The 20,404-nt window shown below is 38.0% G+C and overlaps 1 protein-coding gene across 8 annotated transcripts in view; it reads left to right on the plus strand.

The window, feature by feature from the left end:
* Window positions 1-20,404, plus strand: part of PHACTR2 (phosphatase and actin regulator 2) — a 294,797-nt gene that overhangs the window by 130,200 nt on the left and 144,193 nt on the right. The window contains exon 1 of one of the 8 annotated variants that reach the window (XM_032160728.2): window positions 9,766-9,969. The exons of the other annotated variants lie outside the window; for them this stretch is intronic. Coding sequence (XP_032016619.1) covers window positions 9,924-9,969 — 46 coding nt within the window. The 5' untranslated portion in view covers window positions 9,766-9,923. Of the gene's footprint in view, window positions 1-9,765; window positions 9,970-20,404 lie in introns of those variants that run through there. 8 annotated transcript variants of the gene reach the window in all.

Consider the following 20,404-nt stretch of genomic DNA (forward strand, 5'->3'; position numbering starts at 1 on the left):
CACGGATGCAGCTGACTTGATCGTGGTGGATAAGATTTTTGATGTGTTGCTGAATTCGTTTTGCCAGTATTTATTGAGGATTTTCGCATCTATGTTCATCAGGGATATTGGCCTGAAATTTTCTTTTTTCGTTGTGTCTCTGCCAGGTTTTGGTATCAAGATGATGCTGGCCTCATAAAATGAGTTAGGGAGGAGTCCCTCTTATTCTATTGTTTGGAATAGTTTCATAAGGAATGATACCAGCTCCTCTCTGTACCTCTGGTAGAATTCGGCTCTGAATCTGTCTGGTACTGGGCTTTTTTTTGGTTGGTAGGCTATTAATTACTGCCTCAATTTCAGAACTTGTTATTGGTCTATTCAGTGATTTGACTTCTTCCAGGTTTAGTCTTGGGAGGATGTATGTGTATAGGAATTTATCTATTTCTTCCAGATTTTCTAGTTTATTTGGATAGAGGTGTTTATAGTATTCTCTGATAGTAGTTCGTATTTCTGTGGGATCAGTGGTGATATCCCCTTTATCATTTTTTATTGTGTCTATTTGATTCTTCTCTCTTTTCTTCTTTATTAGTCTGGTTGTGGTCTATTCTGTTAATCTTTTCAAAAAACCAGCTCCTGGATTCATTTATTTTTTGAAGGGTTTTTCGTTTCTCTTTCTCCTTCAGTTCTGCTCTGATCTTAGTTATTTCTTGTTTTCCACTAGCTTTTGAATTTGTTTGCTCTTGCTTCTCTTGTTCTTTTAATTGTGATGTTAGGGTGTCGACTTTAGGTCTTTTCTGCTTTCTCCTGTAGGCATTTAGTGCTATAAATTTCCCTCTACACACTGCTTTAGCTGTGTCCCAGAGATTCTGGTGTGTTGTGTCTTTTTTCTCATTGTTTTCAAATAACTTATTTATTTCTGCCCTAATTTCGTTATTTACCCAGTAGTCATTCAGGAGCAGGTTGTTCAGTTTCCATGTAGTTGTGCGGTTTTTAGTAAGTTTCTTAATCCTGAGTTCTAATTTGATTGCACTGTGTTTTGAGAGACAGTTTGTTGTGATTTCTGTTCTTTTACATTTGCTGAGGAGTGTTTTACTTCCAATTATGTGGTCAATTTTAGAATAGGTGCAATGTGGTGCTAAGAAGAATGTATATTCTGCTCATTTGGGGTGTAGAGTTCTGTAGATGTCTATTAGGTCTGCTTTGTCCAGAGCTGAGGTCAAGTCGTGAATATTCTGTCTCGTTGATATTCTGTCTCGTTGATCTGTCCAATATTGACAGTGGAGTGTTAAAGTCTCCCATTATTATTGCATGGGAGTCTAAGTCTCTTTGTAGGTCTCTAAGAACTTGCTTTATAAATCAGGGTGCTCCTGTATTTTGTGCATGTATATTTAGGATAGTTAATTCTTCTTGTTGCATTGATCCCTTTACCATTATATAATGGCCTTCTTTGTCTCTTTTGATTTTTGTTGGTTTAAAGTCTGTTTTATCAGAGACTAGGATTGCAACCCCTGCTTTTTTTTTTTTCTTTCTCTCCATTTGCTTGGTAAATATTCCTCCATCCCTTTATTTTGAGACTATGTGTGTCTTTGCACACCGATGAGTCTTGGCTCTTTATCCAATTTGCCAATCTGTGTCTTTTAATTGGGGCATTTATCCTGTTTACATTTAAGGTTAATATTGTTATGTGTGAGTTTGATCCTGTCATTATGATGCTAGCTAGTTATTTTGCCTGTTAGTTGATGCAGTTTGTTCATAGTGTCAATGGTCTTTACAATTTGGTATGTTTTTGCAGTGGCTGGTACCAGTTTTTCCTTTCCATATTTAGTGCTTCCTTCAGGAACTCTTGTAAGACATCTGGTAGTGCTTTTCTCAGCATTTGCTTGTATGTAAAGGATTTTATTTCTCCTTTGCTTATGAAGCTTAGTTTGGTTGGATATGAAATTCTGGGTTGAAAATTCTTTTAAGAATGTTGAATATTGGCCCCCACTCTCCTCTGGCTTGTAGGGTTTATGCAGAGAGACCCGCTGTTAGTCTGATGGGCTTCTTTTTGTGGGTAACCCAACCTTTCTCTCTGGCTGCCCTTAACATTTTTACTTCATTTCAACCTTAGTGAATCTGACAATTATGTGTCTTGGGGTTGCTCTTCTCGAGGAGTATCTTTGTGGTGTTCTCTGTATTTCCTGAATTTGAATGTTGGCGTGTCTTGTTAGGTTGGGGAAGTTCCCCTGGATAATATCCTGAAGAGTGTTTTCCAACTTGGTTTCACTCTCCCCGTCACTTTCAGGTACACCAATCAAACGTAGGCTTGGTCTTTTCACATAGTCCCATATTTCTTGGAGGCTTTATTCATTCCCTTTCATTCTTTTTTCTCTAATCTTGGTCTTCACACTTTATTTCATTATGTTGATCTTCAATCTCTGATATCCTTTCTTTTGCCTGATCAATTCGGCTATTGATTCTTGTGTATCTTCATGAAGTTCTTGTGCCATGGTTTTCAGCTCCATCAGGTCATTTATGTTCATCTCTAAACTGTGATTCTAGTTAGCAATTCCTCTAACCTTTTTCCAGGTTCTTAGCTTCCTTGCACTGGGTTAGAACATGCTCCTTTAGCTCAGAGGAGTTTATTACCCACCTTTTGAAGCCTACTTCTGTCAATTCATCAAACTCATTCTCCATCCATTTTTGTTCCCTTGCTGGTGAGGTGTTGTGATTCATTGGAGGAGAAGAAAGCCAAGGTCTTTTTTTTTTTTAAATGGAGTCTCACTCTGTAGCCCAGGCTGGAGTACAGTGGTGCGATCTCAGCTCACTGCAACCTCCACCTCCCAGTTCCAGGTTCAAGCAATTCTCCTGCCTCAGCCTCCTGAGTGGCTGGGATTACAGGAATACACCACCATGCCCAGCTAATTTTTGTATTTTTAGTAGAGATGGGGTTCCATCACGTTGGCCAGACTGGTCTTGAACTCTTGACATCGTGATCCGCCTGCCTTGGCCTCCCAAAGTGCTGTGATTACAGGTCTGAGCCACCGCACCTGACCCAAAGTCTTTATAGTTAACTGCAAGGTCCTACATGGTTATAATCTCCCTCTCCTCATCTTTACCTCTCTTATTCTATATACTCCAACCACACCATTTCCCCTGGGTTCCTCAAACACATGCCATACTCCTGTCTTTATATTAACTGGTCTTTCTTCTTGGAATACCTCTCCCCCAGAGAGTCATATGATTAATTCCATTACCTCCTTTGTGTTTTTGCTTAAACATTATCTTCTCAGTGAGGACTGCTGTGAACACCACATGCCAGTCCAATCTCTCTTACTCTTCTGTATTTCATAGCACTTTTCATCTTCTAAATGATTATAAAGTTTACTGATTTATTATGTTTACTGCTTATTTTCTGTCATTCTATTAGAATGTAAGCTCTGTGAGTGCAGGTGTTTTTGTATTTTGTATAATTCTATCTCCTAAGTACCTAGAACAGAGACTGGTAAAAAGGAGATGCATAATAAATATTTGTTGAGTGGTGAACCAATCAATGAGTTATTATTAATATAGAACTAGCATATATGTAACAAAATATAGACCCAAAGTCTTTTCATAGAGCAGGAATACAGTGAAATACATTTACATCCCAAATGCCCATTAACTGGTAAATAGATAAATAAACTTTTGTATAGCCATACAATGGAAGGCAACCTAGAACAAAAAGGAACAAAATACAGATACACAGAGCAACATGGATGAATATCAAAAACATTAGATGAAACAAGCCAGATAAAAAAACCCTGTTATAATATTATTCCATTTGTAAGAAATTTTAGATAAATCAAAAGTATGGACATGGAAAGCAGGTTGGCAGTTCCCCAATGCCAAGGGTGGTACAGGGATGTGAAACAGGAATTAACTGCAAAAGGACATGATGGAGTACCTTAGGGTTCTCAAAGTTTTCTGACACTTGAGTGTGCTGTTGGTTGACTATATGTTTATTAAAACTTATTGAACTGTTTGCTTTAAATGGGTACATTTTAGGGTCCATAACTTATTCTTCAAAAAGCTGCAAGCAAGCCTGGGCAATGTAGTGAGACCCTATCTCTAAAAAAAAAAAAAAAACAACAAATAATTAGCTGGGCATGGTGGCAGGCACCTATAGTCCCAGCTACTCGGGAGGCTGAGGTGGGAGGATTGCTTGAGCCCAGGGGTTCAAGGCTACAGTGAGCGATGATTATACCACTGCACTCCAGCCTGGGCCACAGAGCAAGACCCTGTCTCAAAAACAAAAAACAAACAAAAGAAGCTGCAAGCAATAAACAAACAAATACAGTTAATTCTGACCACATACTATCAGAATTTAATCTTTCTTTAATTCAGGAAGCACTTCACAATCTTGGGGCACCTTCACAATGAATGAGCACCTCTGTATGGCAAAAATGTGGATTTAGTAATTTGCTAAAGTTCAGAGCCTTCTCTGTACCAATCTACTGAGCATCCCTAGCATTTGGAGGAACAAACTTCTTCTTTTTTATTTTTTATTTTTATTTCTTTCTTTCTTTTTGAGACGGAGTCTCACTCTGTTCCCCAGGCTGGAATGCAATGGCGAGATCTCGGCTCATTGCAACCTCCGCCTCCCGGGTTCAAGCGAGTCTCCTGCGTCAGCCTCCCAAGTAGCTGAGATTACAGGAATGCACCGCCACACCTGGCTAATTTTTGTATTTTTAGTAGAGACGGGGTTTCACCATGTTGGCCAGGCTGGTCTCGAGCTCCTGGCCTCAGGTGATCCGCCCACCTCGGCCTCCCAAAGTGCTGGGATTACAGGCACGAGTCACCACTCCCAGCTGGAGGAAGAAACTTCTGTTCCTCCACTGTTAGGATCATGTATTTGTAGGCTGCAGCACCCACCCTCCACCGTACCCACACTGTGAACTCCGCCACAGGAGAGTCCATACCTCGCTTATCCTTATGCCCATGTGCTAGAGGTACCACGCACATGGGGGTCCTCAGTCAATTCTAGTTGCATGAGTAGATGATTATTTCAGAGTGGCATACAAAAGAAAGTTTATAGTCACCGACAGACTTGATATTCTCTTGCTATGGAGTCAACATTCTATATTATTACCAAAATTTTACATGTATTCTCAGATTTTTTTTCTCCATACTTGGAAGTTATCATTAAGGAGATAACATAAATGCTTATTTTTAATTCATCATCTATGTGTTGAGTACCCTCTATTTGCCAGGCAAATTTTGTTAGTTTCTAGGGATGGATGTGATGGTTAACAAAACAAAGATTTGGGCCTTACTGGAAGCAATTATTTTGAGTAAATTTGGCAGTCATATAGAAGATGTCTTTAAGGACTGTTCTCTTTAGATTTTGGTCAATGAATTAAAGATTATTCATTTTATAGCAGTTTTTAGAGTTTTAATACTATGGATGAGTACTTTGTTTTGCTTATGAAATGAAGTAGAGCAAAATTACAGACGCTTTTCCTCCCAGGGTAGGGGGAATGTCTTTGGAAAAGGAAATTCCAGCACCACCCCTTGAGGTCTTTATTTTCCAGCATAAATCTTCCAACTGCGGGGCTCACTCACTAAGCAAGCACACGTGAGCCACACCCCGCCTCTGCAGAGACTCACGCAGGGGTGAGGCAGAGGCAAGGTATTTTGTTAATCCTTTTAGCTTGAGCAAGCAGAAGAAGGAAAACTCAGGAAATAAATCACATGAAAATATGAGAACAATAGGAAAGAAAAGCCTGTCTTTCAGGTTTGTTTCCTGTTCTAATACTTGTGGAATGTGGTCTTCTACTGATGCTTAATATAACTAGAATATGCAAAGTTGTAATTCTTTCCTTAACAAAAGTTTTCCTTTGTCTGTTAGCATTATCCTGTTAAAACCAGCATCTCTCAGAATTGTTAAAATCTAAGATATAGTAGCCATTTAGTTGCAACTTTACCATAGAGTAACATTTTACAAAGTAAACATTGGTTACATATACAGAGTTTTCACTGAGTTTGTAATATCTAGTAAAGCTCCCATTTGCTTTTTATATTTTTCTAAGTAAGCTGACTCTTACAAAATGTAGCCAAGTTTTGAAGACATACAAAGTTTTTAAAAACCAGAAGATCTTCTAGTAAAAACTACTCGAATAGTTAAAACAACTTTTGCATATCGTTTTTGGTATACTATTAGGAAAACAGCTAAGTTTTCATTCATTTCCTTCCCATTAAGAAAGAATTTTTCTATGGCTACAATTCCCATTAGCCAAGGAAATGTCACTAATTCACAGGATGTTTATGGACAAATCCAGAAATAACGATGTAAATTAATGTAATCTTCATCTGCTTGTATATGGCCACCACCAACCACTGCTGCCTCCCAGGTCACTGCTGTTCTGATCAACCATCTCATCTCTTGGGACTCTGCCCACCCCTTCCCTCCCACCATAATTCCTCCACCCCTAACATCTGGTGTCTCAAAATGAATCCTCACACAGCTGGCAGCATCTGGACAAGGCAGAGACCTCCAGGATTAGTACTCATGGCATTTGTGTTCTGAGGAAGGTTCCCTTTTCTTCCTACTCCATGCTAGATTTGGCTGCCTAGAAAAATCTGGCAGTAACCTAAGTTATAGGATTTGGTAGTGGTGACTGTAGTAATTGTAAACCATCTTCTCTAAAGGCATGAAGTTGTATCTCTGCCATTTGGACTTTGACCTAGAAAAGAACTTTCTCACAAATGGTCCAGATTGCCAATGTTTAGGCTTATGTCCGCTTTAACTTTTACCTAATAGATATAATGGCTTCCATCCAGGAGGAGTGCAGTGGTCACTTTGGGTACCCCAGGTGGGTGAGTCTAAGACTTCCCACATCAGACAAGCCAGTGTTACAGGGTAGAATGCTTGAAAACCTAATAAGTACAACTTTTTGTCATAAAGGTACACTGGCTTTCAGAAGGCGAAATTCTGTCTCACTAATTCACTTAATCTCTTTCTGGAAATAAATGAATAAATCACAGTAGTTCTTTCAGAGGTTGAAAAATATTTAGAGTGTTCCATGGAAAAAATCAGTAGATGCCATTAGTCTATATTTTTAGGATGGCTAAATAGAAGCTATTCCTCAAACTCAGCCATGGTATGATATAATGCGGCGTTATTATAACAGAGAAAAGTAGTGGTGTGCTGAAGGCAGTTCACACAGGCTAGTGGGCCAAATTGTTACATTTCAGGGAATTTTGCAAGCTGTTTGATATCAGTTTTGCTAGCTGGTTGAAGGCCTGTAGAATAGGTTATTGTAGGAGTATTTACATCACAGTAAACAAAGCAGTCTGAGGCCCCCTCCTGCCTCCTCACCCCCAGCCCAAACCAGTTAAGCATTTACCAGGATATCACTGAATATGAGATTGGTTTAGAAATAGAGAGCAAAGAGTGGGACCAATGGGATAAATGCTGAAGAATTATAAATAGATAGCTTCCTCAGGGTTAGGTATTGGGACTAATCTTGTTTAGCATTTTAATAAATTCCCTAGAGAGAGGTAGTATACAGAGAAATGTCCATACCTTTCAGATGACATTTAATGTTTCCAGAGTTAAACTATAAACCCATGGGATTAACACCCAGAACTCTTAGTAAAACTGTGTGAGTTCTAATAAGGCGAGAGTAAGGCAATTTGGGGGAAAATTATCTTAAAATTCTCTTGTTAAATGATAATTTCTAACCTTTGCGTTACAACCTAGAAATGAAATTTAGAGATTTCTGTAGACGTTTTCTATGTTCATTAGTATAACTTGTTAGCTGTGATAAAAAGGCCACTTAAATGCCAAGCCCCATCAGAAGCTCTAGAAACCAAGAACAGGAACTGTCCCACTCTTAGAAAGAAACTTTAGTGCACACTTCCTGCAGTTTTGGTTGACATGCTTCAAGGATAATGTAATGGAACTGGAAGAGTTTCAGAGAAAATTGCATAACCTGGTTGGGGTATTATAGGAATCCCAGATGAGGCCGAAGATTATATTAACTAGCAAATCAAGAAAGGTCTTGAATAAGGTAAATATAGCTGTATTAAGCAATTCCTGAAAAACTGGAACCAGAGTGCACCTCCTTAATCTTTGAAATAAGAATTTATAGAATAGAAATAGACTGTTGTTTCTCAAGGAAAAGAAGAAATGATAGCAACCTCAAAGTTTGACTTTTATCAGTATTTAAAAATTATTATAGTTACATATTTTGAATGTGCAAAATTTACTGTATATTTCCTCTGATCAGTGACCTCCCTTTATCAGAAAGACGCTGTCAAAAAGAAGAGTGAAACATTCTCCCTCTTCACTTACCTTTAACCACTTTTGTTTGTTTGTTTTTTTCTTAAGGCAACTCAAAGCAAAGAGCTGGAGGAGCCAGCCATTATAATTGCTTACTCTCATCGATTAGCTCCCCAGGTGGGATGTGTTTCCAAAACACATTTTTGTATTTATAAGGAAATGTAGTTAGGATTAATTTTATTGTCCTAATTAGAACTCACATTTTAGTTAAATCCTCAATTTCATTACAAAAAAAATCAGTGTTTCTTAAGAGTGAATTAGGCAAAGCGAAGAAGACAATGGATCACACTTTTCTAGGGAAAAGATCTTCCTCACAGTGGTGGGTGGGCTATTTGGGTGTAAAAAAAAAATAGGGCAACTTAATTAACCATGACAAAACAGACAAGTAAGTGTATTTCAAAAAAATCAAACAAGGCTCTGCACGATCTTAATAATAAAAATTTTAGAAAAAAATGATTTTCATGTTAGTTCAGAGTTGATTGTCTAGGATAAATTAAAAAATGAAAGCTGTGGTAAATGACCTAAATATATTGCACTTTCTGATATTTTTTACTTTTTAATGAAATATATGCCTTCAGCAAAGTGCAGACATCATTACAGACATCTCAATGAATTTTCGTAAAATGAACACATCCAGTAACCACCGTCCAATCTAATGCACCATATATAGATGTTCCATATACTATATATATATATACACACATTATATATATATATATATATAGCATGTAGATTACTTATACTAATTAATCATTAATTGTAAATATGAAGAATATTTATTTGTATTCATATTTTTAAGAAGATGATATTATAGAAGGGTTTAATTCACCTTTCAAGTTTGTTATAGTTTTTTTCCCCTTTTGTGTATTTTAATCACTTTATTTCACAGTAATTCTTTTGAAATAAAGGAGAGGTCAGCACTCGAGTTTTAGGTGGGAGACAGCAAAGAGTATATTTTGTTGATCTCACACGTAGACCTATCATTTAGATTTGTTGTCAAGCCTGATTGAGGCCATTAATGCTGTTTTTAAAAAATTATATTTGTTAAAAGGAACATAATTTTTAAAACGAGAAAAAAAAATGGGCATAGGACATGAGAGTGCCACAATACTGCAAATAGAATGTAAGGAAGGAAATAATTTTTAAGAAACAAATTTTGTTAAATTAAGTACCGTGACTAAATACTTTAATTCCTTTTCTTGTAGCCCGTAAGGATCATTTGACTTTGAACCTTTTAAGTCAAAGAGGAGTAGCCTGAAAGCCTGAACTCCCTACCACCCTGAGGGGGTGCGGGTGCGGCGGGGCCGGCTGGGGGCTTCCCCCACCCCCTGCTCCTGCGCCCTCCCCCCGCTTCCCCCTCCTCCCCTCTCTATCGCCCTCACCCCCCTTCTTCCCCCGTGACCCCTGACCCCAGCTAATCTGCATAGAGGAATGACAGGCATCCGCTGGGCAGGATCCGCCGCGCCGGCTGCGGCCGGCCGGGCTGGGAGACCCGCGCGGGGTAGAAGGTGAGGGGACCCGGCGGGCCGCTCGGCACAGGCCGGGACATGAACGCTTGGAAGTCTGGCTGGGAGCGGACCCATGATCCAAGGACCAAAGGAGCCGCGTGAGCGCTGGACCTGGCCCTGCGACCCCAGTCATGGGCCAGACCTCGGTGTCCACGCTGTCCCCGCAGCCCGGCAGCGGTGAGTCCGGGGCGCACGCGATGCGCTCCAGCCGCGCGGGCGCGGGGCTGGCGGCGGGGCCCCGGGGCAGGCAGGGCTAGTCGTCTGGTCGGGTTCCGCTCGGACCCGCCAAGTCCCTCGGAGAAACCCCAGAGGTAGCGCTCGCCAAACTCTTTGTCGTGAAAGAGGAATGCCTTTTGGGATCCAGCCGATTTTACCTTAAAGGCACAGGCTCCATTTTTCTGTGCGCGATGCCTCGCTGTGGTTTTTTATCCAAATTATTTCGGAGCCAGAAACTTACGGGAAACGCCATTTGCGTATTACTGTGTTTTTAAAAACGCGAAACTTAGAGAGCAAGAGAAACATGCCAACAGGTTTTTCTGTATTTACGCTTGGCTTCCGAACAGACTAGGACTGAATGCTTTCAAGCTTGTCAACTGATTTATGGTTTGTTATTCGGAATAGAAGCGCTGAGCGCCTTATCCTGGCAGACGCTGAATACTTAATAACTAGCCCCGAAATGCGTAATTGTTTCAAATGAGACTTGTTTTGTTTATAGTAGATACAGCAGCTATAACATTTAGGGAAACATATCTCATGAACTTAGTTCTCCAGGACTAAAGTTAGTTTTATGGAAACGTGTGTAACTTGTCTGAGTTCTAATGCTCTGTTTTAAAAGTTTCTTTTTTCCATTTTCTTAAACAAAAAGAGGGAAGGAAGGTACGTCTGGCATTTCCCCAACAGTGTAGGGATAAAAAAAAAGACCTGTTTGGTGGTGTTGCTTGTGATTGGATAAGGAAATAAATTTAAAAGATACTGTTTTGATATTTTTCCATCAACGATTAAAAATAAATAAAACTCAAAGGGACCATTTATATTGCTCATTGACATATTTGATACACTTTTTAAATTGTGCAAACATCAACAGGATCTTGCTGAAAGGAAATGACAGGGTACAGAGGAAGGTTTTTTAATCTGCCTCAGGATGTCCAGCTAGATAGCATTCTGTCATTCCAACCCCCCACCCCACTTTATACCCAGTGGATTTCTTTAGGTAGCACAGCTTCATTCCCTGAGATACCACTGGCTTTGCTGAGGTTTCTGTTAATACCACAGAAGACCCTTCTGCAAAGAAGAGACATCAGAATCAGAATATGCCTTCTTTACCATTAATGACATGGCTACAGCTCTGAAATCAAAGACTTCATGTTGACAGCTTTTTGAGAGATTTTTGCGGGGAGGGGTTGAGTAGGATTTTAAATTTAGTAAACTATTTTGTGCAAATAAGACTTGGTTTCCTTTGTCTTACCTTAAAGTGGTGTGAGACTTCTTTTCATTTCAAGGAAGGGTTATATTTTTAAATTTGTGCACCGGCAAAAATAGAATTAAATCAGTACTCCAATACAAGAGTATACAGAAAGTATTGTCCTGAATTTAGTGATTTTATCACAAAATATTATTCGAGTGAATATTAGAAAAGCAAATTTTGCCTTAATAAAAATCAAGGAATATTATATAAATGTTGTCTAAGAAGCAAATAAAATCCTAAAGTGAGACTCCCTACATCTTACTCAGTACAGCAAAAAAAAACCCGGATTGCTATAATTCCAAATAAAATGACTGATTATAATGAGAAACTGTAATCTACTTAAGTAAAAAGTGTTTTAAACAAAAAGTTATGCTTGATCATAAAAGATAATTCAGAGAAATATCTCACGGAATGGTGTTATACTTAAATTGCAGGTCCTCAATTTTGTGGATTAAAAGTTTGTTTGAATTGAAATGACCAATCCATACATCATAAATACAGGGTTTTTTATTTTTCAGTTAAGGAATGACAGTGGTTATGACTTAAGTTGTGGTATTGTAAAAGAACAGTTTTCTCGTGATATCCAGTATCTCTAAATCCATTAGAGCTACCCCGTTTCCCTGAAGGTTTGCCATCAGATTCTAAATGAAAACCAAAAAAAAAAAAAATTAAATTAAATAACGTTTGCTGAGTTTTATATTCATGTCTGTATTTTTCTGAGTCTGAGACTGTCAAACTCTCTACTATTCCAGGTATTTTGTTCCCTCCTTGTTAACTGTTTAACTCTGGCTTTACAGATGGTGTGAAGATCCTCGTTCTGTTTGATCTTAGCCATTGACTAGTTGTTTAAGTCTGGAGCAGCTGCTTAGGATTACAGTATTAAAGATGATTCTCATCTTAAATGCTTAGTGGGCGAAAATCTGTTTAAGTCAAAGGAATCAATAGCACAGAGTTTAATTATTCATACTTATCGCTCAATTTGGCCTTTTGTAAAAATCTTCATTATAGGCTAGAAGTTAGCTTGCTTTCCCCCGTTTTGACTTTTGGCTCTCTAGAGCCTTTTGGTTTAGGTTGCGCCTAGTTCTCTGGGTTCTAGGAAGAACATTAATAATTTTTTCTGAAAATATGCAGTTAGATCCATTATTTTAAAAAAAACAGCTGTATTGATGTATAATTCACATACTATAAAATTCACCCATGGAAAGTGTACAGTTCATTGTTTTTCAGTGTGTTCACGGTGTTGTGTGACCCTCAATCTCTATTCCCATCCTATTCAACCAGTGGGCTCTACCTTAATTAAACACTAATCAACTTTTCTGTCTCTATAGATTTGCTTATTGAGAACATTTCATGTCAATGGAATCATAATGTGTCATTTTGTGACTGGCTTCTTTCAGTTAGCATAATGTTTTCAAGGGTCATCCCATGTTGTAGCATGTATCAGTTGTTCATTTCTTTTTATTGCCAAATAATATTCTACTGTATGAATATGCCACATTTTATTTATCCATTTATCAGTTGATGGACATTTGTGTTATTTCTGCTTTGGGCTATTTATGAATAATGCTGCTCTGAACTTAATGTACAAGTTGTTGTAAAGATATGTTTTCATTTCTCAGGTATATATTTAGTAGTGGAATTGCTGGATTATATGGTAGGTAGTTCTATGTTTAACCTTTTATGGTGTTGCCAAACAGTTTCCAAAGAAGTTAGACCATTTTACATTCCCACCAGCACTGTATGAAAGTTACAATTTCTCCACATCCTTACCAACATTTGTTACTGTCTTTTTGATTATAGCCATCTTAGTAGGTGTGAAGTTATATCTCATGGTTTTGATTTCCTTTTCCCTAATTACTACTGACCTTGAGCATCTTTTCATGTGCTTATTGGCCGTTTGTATGTCTTCTTTGGAAAAAATGTCTTCAGATCCTTTGCCTAATTTTAGTTGGATAATTTGACTTCTCTTGGAGTTTTAGTTCTTTGTATGCTAGATCCGAATCCCTTGTCAGATACATGATTTGCAAATATTTTCTGCCATTCTCTGGGTTGTCTTTTCATCTTGATAGTGTGATTTGCAGCTCAGATTTTTAAAGTTTTGATGATGAGCAGTTTATCAATTTTTTCTTTTGTTGTTTGTGTTTTTGGTATCACATCTGAGAACTACAGCCTAACCAAGGCAAGAAGATTTACACCTGTGTTTTCTTCCAAGCGTTTTATAATTTTGGCTGTTACATTTAGGTCAGTAATACATTTTGAGTTAATTTTTATGTATGGCGTGATGTAGGGTTTCATTCTTTTACGTATGAATATCCAGTTGTTCCAGCAACATTTGTTGAAACGACCGTTCTTTCCCCATTGAATGGTGTTCCGCCGTTGTCAAAAATTTATTGACTGTACATGTAAGGGTTTACTTCTGGACTCTCAATTCTACTCCGTTGTCTCTTCTCATGCCAGTTACCACAATGTCTAGATTAATGTAGCTTTGTAGTAAATTTTGAAACCTAGAAGTATGAGTTTTTCAACTTTGTTCCTTTAAAAGTTTTTATTGATTATTCTGGTTCCCTTACATTTTCATATGAATTTTGCAATCAACCTGTCAGTTTCTGCAAAAAAGCCAATTAGAGTTTTGATAGCAATGGTATTGAACCTGTAGATCAATTTGGGTAGTATTGCCATCTTAACAATATGAAGTCTTCTAATCCATGAACATAGATGTCTTTCCATTTCTTTATATCTTCTTTCTTTTCACCATGTTTTGTAGTTTTCAGTGTAGTGCAGTGGTGCGATCACGGCTTATTCACTGCAGCCTCAACCTTCTGGGCTCAAGCGATCCTCCAACCTCAGCCTCCTGAGTAGCTGGGACCACTGGTGCCCACCACCATGTCCGGCTACTTTGTATTGTTGGTAGAGATGTGGTTTTCTGTGTTGCCCAGGCTGGTCTCAAACTCCAGAGCTCAAGAGATCCACCCACCTGGGCCTTCCTATATTGCAGGGATTATAGGCATGAGCCACTGTGCCTGGCCTGAACTCATTTTTTAGTCCTAGTAGTTTTTCAGTGGATTCCTTATGATTTTCTATGTACATGATCATACTATATACAAGATCTATTTACATGTGCAAAGAAACAACATTTTAATTCCTCCTTTTAGAGTTGAATGCCTTTTATTTTTTTCTTATTTAATAGTTCTGGCTAGAACCTTTGGTCCAATGTTAAGTAGAGGCGGCAGTTGTGAGCATTTTTGTCTTGTTCCTGATCTAACAAAAAAAAGTTTGGTTTTTTTTTTTGTTGTTGTTGTTTTTTACCATTAACTGTGCGATTAGCTATGGGTTTCTTCATAGGTTCCCTTTGTCAAAAAGTTCTCTTCTATTCCTACTTTGTCAGTGTTTTTATCAGGAAAGATTGTTCAATTTTGTAAAAGGTTTTTCCTGCCTCTATTGAGGTGATCATATGGTTTTTGTCCTTTATCCTATTCATTTGTCATGTCACATTAATTGATTTTTGGTTGTTAAACCAACCTTGCATTCCTAGGATAAATCCCACTTGGGTAACGTGTATAATCCTTTTTATATGTTGCTGGGTTAGGTTTACAAGCATTTTACTGAGAATTGGATCCATTATTTCTAAGTACAGGCTAAAATGATATGCCCCTAAATAGGATGGCATCATGCCCTAGGAGGATTGAGACTTCTAGTATTTCATTGTGAAGTGTAGAGCATGGTAGATTGGATACAATACATTTTTTTTTATTATACTTTAGGTTTTAGGGTACATGTGCACAATGTGCAGGTTTGTTACATATGTATCCATGTGCCATGTTGGTTTGCTGCACCCATTAACTCGTCATTTAGCATTAGGTATATCTCCTAATGCTGTCCCTCCGCCCTCCCCTCTACAATACATTTTTGATGAATATATGAATGAGTCAACAAATAGTCTCAATAAGCAGCCTGACTGCTTTAAGCCAATGATTATATGAATGAGAGGTATGTATTATTTATATTCTTTTTTTAGTCCAAGAATTACATTACTCTGGCTCTATTGTCTGAAGGGTGGTATCTGAATCTAGTAATTATTTTTTCTAGTTTTTACCAACCCCACCCCATTTTCATGGTGCCACAGACCAGCACTTGGCTGCTTCTCCTCAATTCTTGGGTTGAAATGACAGACAATGCCACTGTCCCCATTTTTAGGAGACAAGAGAACAAGTAAATAAAGTGTGCAGGATCACACCTGTGTTGTGATAGAACCTGTATTTATCTGTGTCTCTGGGTTTCCAAGTTTTGTTCAGGGCCCTGTATTTGTCTTGTCCAGAATATTTATCCATTTCCTTGTAAACCAGGCACAGGAAGAGGTCCTAAAGGCAAAAGCTGATGCAGTTTGTTTTCTTTATTGTATAATATATACATGGTAGGAAGTCAAACATTACAAGATAGTTTGGGATAAAAATGAATTTACTCCCTCCCAGAATCCTCCAGTCCCACTTTTCATCTATAACCCAGCATGAACATTTTTTTCATTCCACACAGTTTTCATTCATAGATATATCTTTATCAGCAGTCAAACAAGACATACTATACTTACTGCTCTATACTTTGAATTTTTTGTGTAATATAACTTGAAAATATTTCCATCTTGTTCTCTTTAATTCTATAAATGAACACTATTATAGTATGTTGATATATCAAAACTTCCTTTAAAAGAATCCTGTTGTGTTCTTTGCATATGTATATGCTCTTATGAACAATAATGAAATGAACATCCATATCTATGACCTCTCTCTGCACTCCAGGCTCAAATATGCAACTCCCTATTTGACAGGTCTGCTTGAAAACTTGCTGGGCATCCCAGAGGTAACATGGATCTAATGGAAGGTTTGATTTTGTCCTCCAAGCCAGTTCTTTCCTTGACTTTCTACCTTTCACCAGATGATATCCCAACCACTCACTTATTCTAGCCCAAGATCTAGGAGTTATTCTTAGGTTTTCCTTTCCCCCTCCACATGGATCCATCAGCAGCTCTTGTCCTTTTTTCTTCCCAAATATATCTCAAGTCCATGCTCTTCCGTCTGTCCCTACTGCCACTATCTGAGCTCTGAGGCCATCCATTACATGGACAACTGCAAACTACATGTCCAAATGACATATTAGCAGTAGAGTTGCTAGGTCAAAAGATTTGTGTGTTTTATTTTGATAGACTTTGCTACATTATTCTCAAAGAGGCTTTCTCAGTGTTACCTGGTTATTATATGAGAATTTCTGTTTCTGTACTCTGTCACCACCACTGCATATCAGGGTCACTCTTAGCCCATAGCTTTGTGAGAATTAGAAGTCACTTCCTCTGGATGAGGCAGCTAGCTCCATGGCACAGACTTAACAAGTGGAACTTTAGCAGGAATTTAGTTCCCACTCATTCTCTTACCTATGTGTCCTTCTGCAGTCAACACTCTACACAACTATACATGACCACAATGCTGTGCATAAATAATTTTTTAGACTCTTTGTAAATCTATATGTAAAAAATGGCATCTTATTTTGATTATGAGTGATGTAGGACATTTATATTTCTTTCTCTTTGAATTGCCTATTTATAGACTTCCCTTATTTTTATGGTTTCTTACAAATTTGTATATTCAGGAGATTAACCTAATGTCTATCATATATTTTAACATTAAAAAATGTTTTCTTGTACCTTGTTTGTTTTTAGTACTTTTTTATAGAAAACTTTAAATTTTAAGTCAAATTGATTAGTCGTTTTCTTTCTTACAGACGAGGGCTATTTCAAAAATGCTTTCCTCTGCTATTTTTCTCATGTTTTGAATATTTGATCTCTGTAATTTATTCTGGCTTAAGATGAATAGATTTAATAATATAAAAATTTTAAACTTTTACATGGCCAAAAAAATTAACATCAGAAAGTTGAAAAGGAAAATCATAAAGTTGAAATATTTAATTATATATGAAAAATAATAGTTAATATCATTAATGTAGTAAGACCTCTTAAAAGTCAGTAACAAAAAGATAAGCAACCACATAGGAAAACAAGTAAACAACATGAACAGGCACTTTCCAAAATATCTAATAGTTACAATTGTGAACTCACTATGGGCCAGGAACTACTCTAAGTGCTTTACTTGAATTAACTTTTAAATACTTATGATGTTCATCCGGGGTAACTAATATTAATATCCCCATTTTATAAATGAGGAAACCAAAGTACAAGAGCTAAGTAATTTGCCCATGTTACTTGACCAAAGAAGAACATAAGTGATCACTTGGTAAATGAAATAAGGTTTAAGCAATTAAATGGAAAAAAAAAAAAAAAAGGGATGCAACTGATCACCTATGAGTTTAGCAAAGATTGAAATGAGTAATTCCCAAAAGACAGTTGTTTTGTGGTAATTTAAATTGGTACAACTTATCAGAAAAGCAGTTTGGCAATATAAAGTCATAAAATGTGCACTTAGGCCGGGCGTGGTGGCTCACGCCTGTAATCCCAGCACTTTGGGAAGCCAAGGCAGGTGGATCACCTGGGGTCAGGAGTTTGAGACTAGTCTGAACAAAATGGTGAAACCCCGTCTCTATTAAAAATATAGAAATTAGCCAGGCATGGTGGCGGGCACCTGTAATCTCAGCTACTTGAGAGGCTGAGACAGGAGAATTGCTTGAACTCGGGAGGCAGAGGTTGTAGTGAGCCAAGATTGCACCACTGCACTCCAGCCTGGGTGACAGAGTGAGATTCTGTCTCAAAAAAAAAAAAAAAGAAAATGCACTTAGACTACACTTAGACCCAGTAGTTCTGCTTATAGAAGTATATTGTAAAAGAAATAATTAATTGCTCATAAAAACAATTTTTACAAAAGCCAAAAATTGGAATTAATAGTCAAACATCAAGAGACTTGTTGAATTGATTGAGATACAGACATGATAGAATAAGCCATTTAAAAATGATGTAAAAATATTTTTAAAAGGTGATTTTTATGATAAATAACATCAACATGTGAAAAGGCAGATTGTGAAGTAATATGATTCCATTTTTAAAATATGTAAAGAAAAATTTATATGTACACACACATAGAGGAGAGGAACTTCATTCTTTTTTTTTTTTTGAGACGGAGTGTCGCTCTTTCACCTAGGCTGGAGTGCAGTGGCACGATCTCCGCTCGCTGCAACCTCCACCTTCCGGTTTCAAGTGATTCTCCTGCCTCAGCCTCCCGGGTAGCTGGAATTACAGGCGTGAGCCATCATGCCCAGCTAATTTTTGTATTTTAATAGAGATGAGATTTCATCATGTTGGCCAGGCTCGTCTCGAACTCCTGACCTCGTGATCCACCTGCCTCGGCCTCCCAAAGTGCTGGGATTACAGGCGTGAGCCACTGCGCCTGCCCAGGAACTTCATTCTTGAAGAGTTAGTGTGACAGTCATGGCTTTCCCCTGCTTTGGATGTGATCAAACCCAAGGTTTCCATATCCACTGTCCACCTGGACCTCGACCATAATGAAAGTCATGAGCTGACCTGCAACTGTACTAGCTTTTCTCCAGCTGCGTGGATTCTGAGCTTTAAGCTCAGTGGCTGGTTTTCAGCTACTTTTTTTTCCTTTGTCAGTGATGAAAATGAAAACATTGGTCCCAATATAGCCACCTTCTTTTTAGGTTTAATTGTTTTTTTAGTCTGTTCGGTAATAATGTGAATGTCACTTACTTTGAGAGAAAGAATGTGAGCAAAATTTCAACATCACCTACTTCTCTTTGGTCCATAGCTCATCAGATTTGGTCAGTGAGTAATATCCCAAATATTTTAATTTTATTTTTAGCAATCTGCAATAGAAAATAATAAATTTATTTTATTTTTAGCAGTCTGAAAGCATAATGACTAATGAGCAAGTCACACGTCACCTCTTGCCTTCTTAATGCAGTGGGGAAGGAAATAAGAATTGTAAGAATTGGTCTTACAATTAAGCCTATTTAATTTGAATAGAGGGAAAATTCCAACATCTTTTCTTTGGGGACTTTACTGTAGCAGGTTAACTGCTAGTCTCTATTCTTGGGAGAAGATATTAATATTTAGTGAAGACTCTACTGATGCAAAGGTGATATTAAGGATAGAAATAGTCTTAAGAAAATAAACACTTCTTGTTTCCTCCCCACAAAAGCAGGGGAACAAAAACCAAAACTACAGAAATGCAGAAAGGAATGGGCAAATCACATTACTTGCTAAAAGGTCAGTCTAACCATTATCATTTATATTTCTAAACCATCCCTCCATTTATTTTCATTTCAAGGGGATGGATGTTTTTATTCACATCATCCTTCTGGCAAGTAAAACACTGCAGCCCTTAACACTAAGGAAATTTGGCTGCCAAGGAAGGACTGAAGTGCTATTTTGCTTAAGAATATCCTGGAAAGCTGTGCTGGTATGTGCTTGGCAGGTATAGTCCTACAAATCAGCCTGTTTTATGAGGGGATATTAAGAAGGAGAAGAGGGGCACCTTCATGCAGCAAACGTTCCTAAATTAAAGTTACTATGTGTAAGGTGTTCTGCTAAGCAAGGTGGGAAGTTTCAAAGATAAATCCTACACAGACCCTGCCCACAAAGCATCCAGTCTAGAAGATGCTTAGTGAAAATGTGCAGAAATGAGACTGGAAGGGAAGGGATACCTAGAGAATTGCAGGGCTAGATCAGGAGGCAAAACACAGAATGGAGACAAGAATTCAGGCTCTGAAAAGAAAAGGGGTGGAAGGCAATAGTGAAAGCCACAGGCAATGGGAACCACTGAAGCTTTTTTTTTTTTTTTTTTTTTTAAATCAAACCAGAGAAATGATTATTGCTTTGCCTCCGGAGATGAGTTGGCCTGCTGCATGCAGTATAGATTTCATAGAGAGAGACTGAAAGTGGGACCAAGAAGTAGGCTGGAATAATCCAGCAAAGTGAAGTGGATGCCTGATCTGGGGTGAGGGGTGGGTAGAGAAATGGGAATAGGGTCTCACCCAACTCTCAACTCCCAGTTACCCAGTTTGTGTCTGCAACTCTGATCTCTCTCTGCACTCCAGGCTCAAATGTGCAACTCCCTATTCGACAGGTCTGCTTGAAAACTTGCTGGGCATCCCAGAGGTAACATAGATCTATACAGAAGGTTTGATTTTGTC

This window comes from Hylobates moloch, unplaced genomic scaffold (assembly GCF_009828535.3).
Source record: "Hylobates moloch isolate HMO894 unplaced genomic scaffold, HMol_V3 SCAFFOLD_2, whole genome shotgun sequence".
NCBI lineage: Eukaryota > Metazoa > Chordata > Mammalia > Primates > Hylobatidae > Hylobates > Hylobates moloch.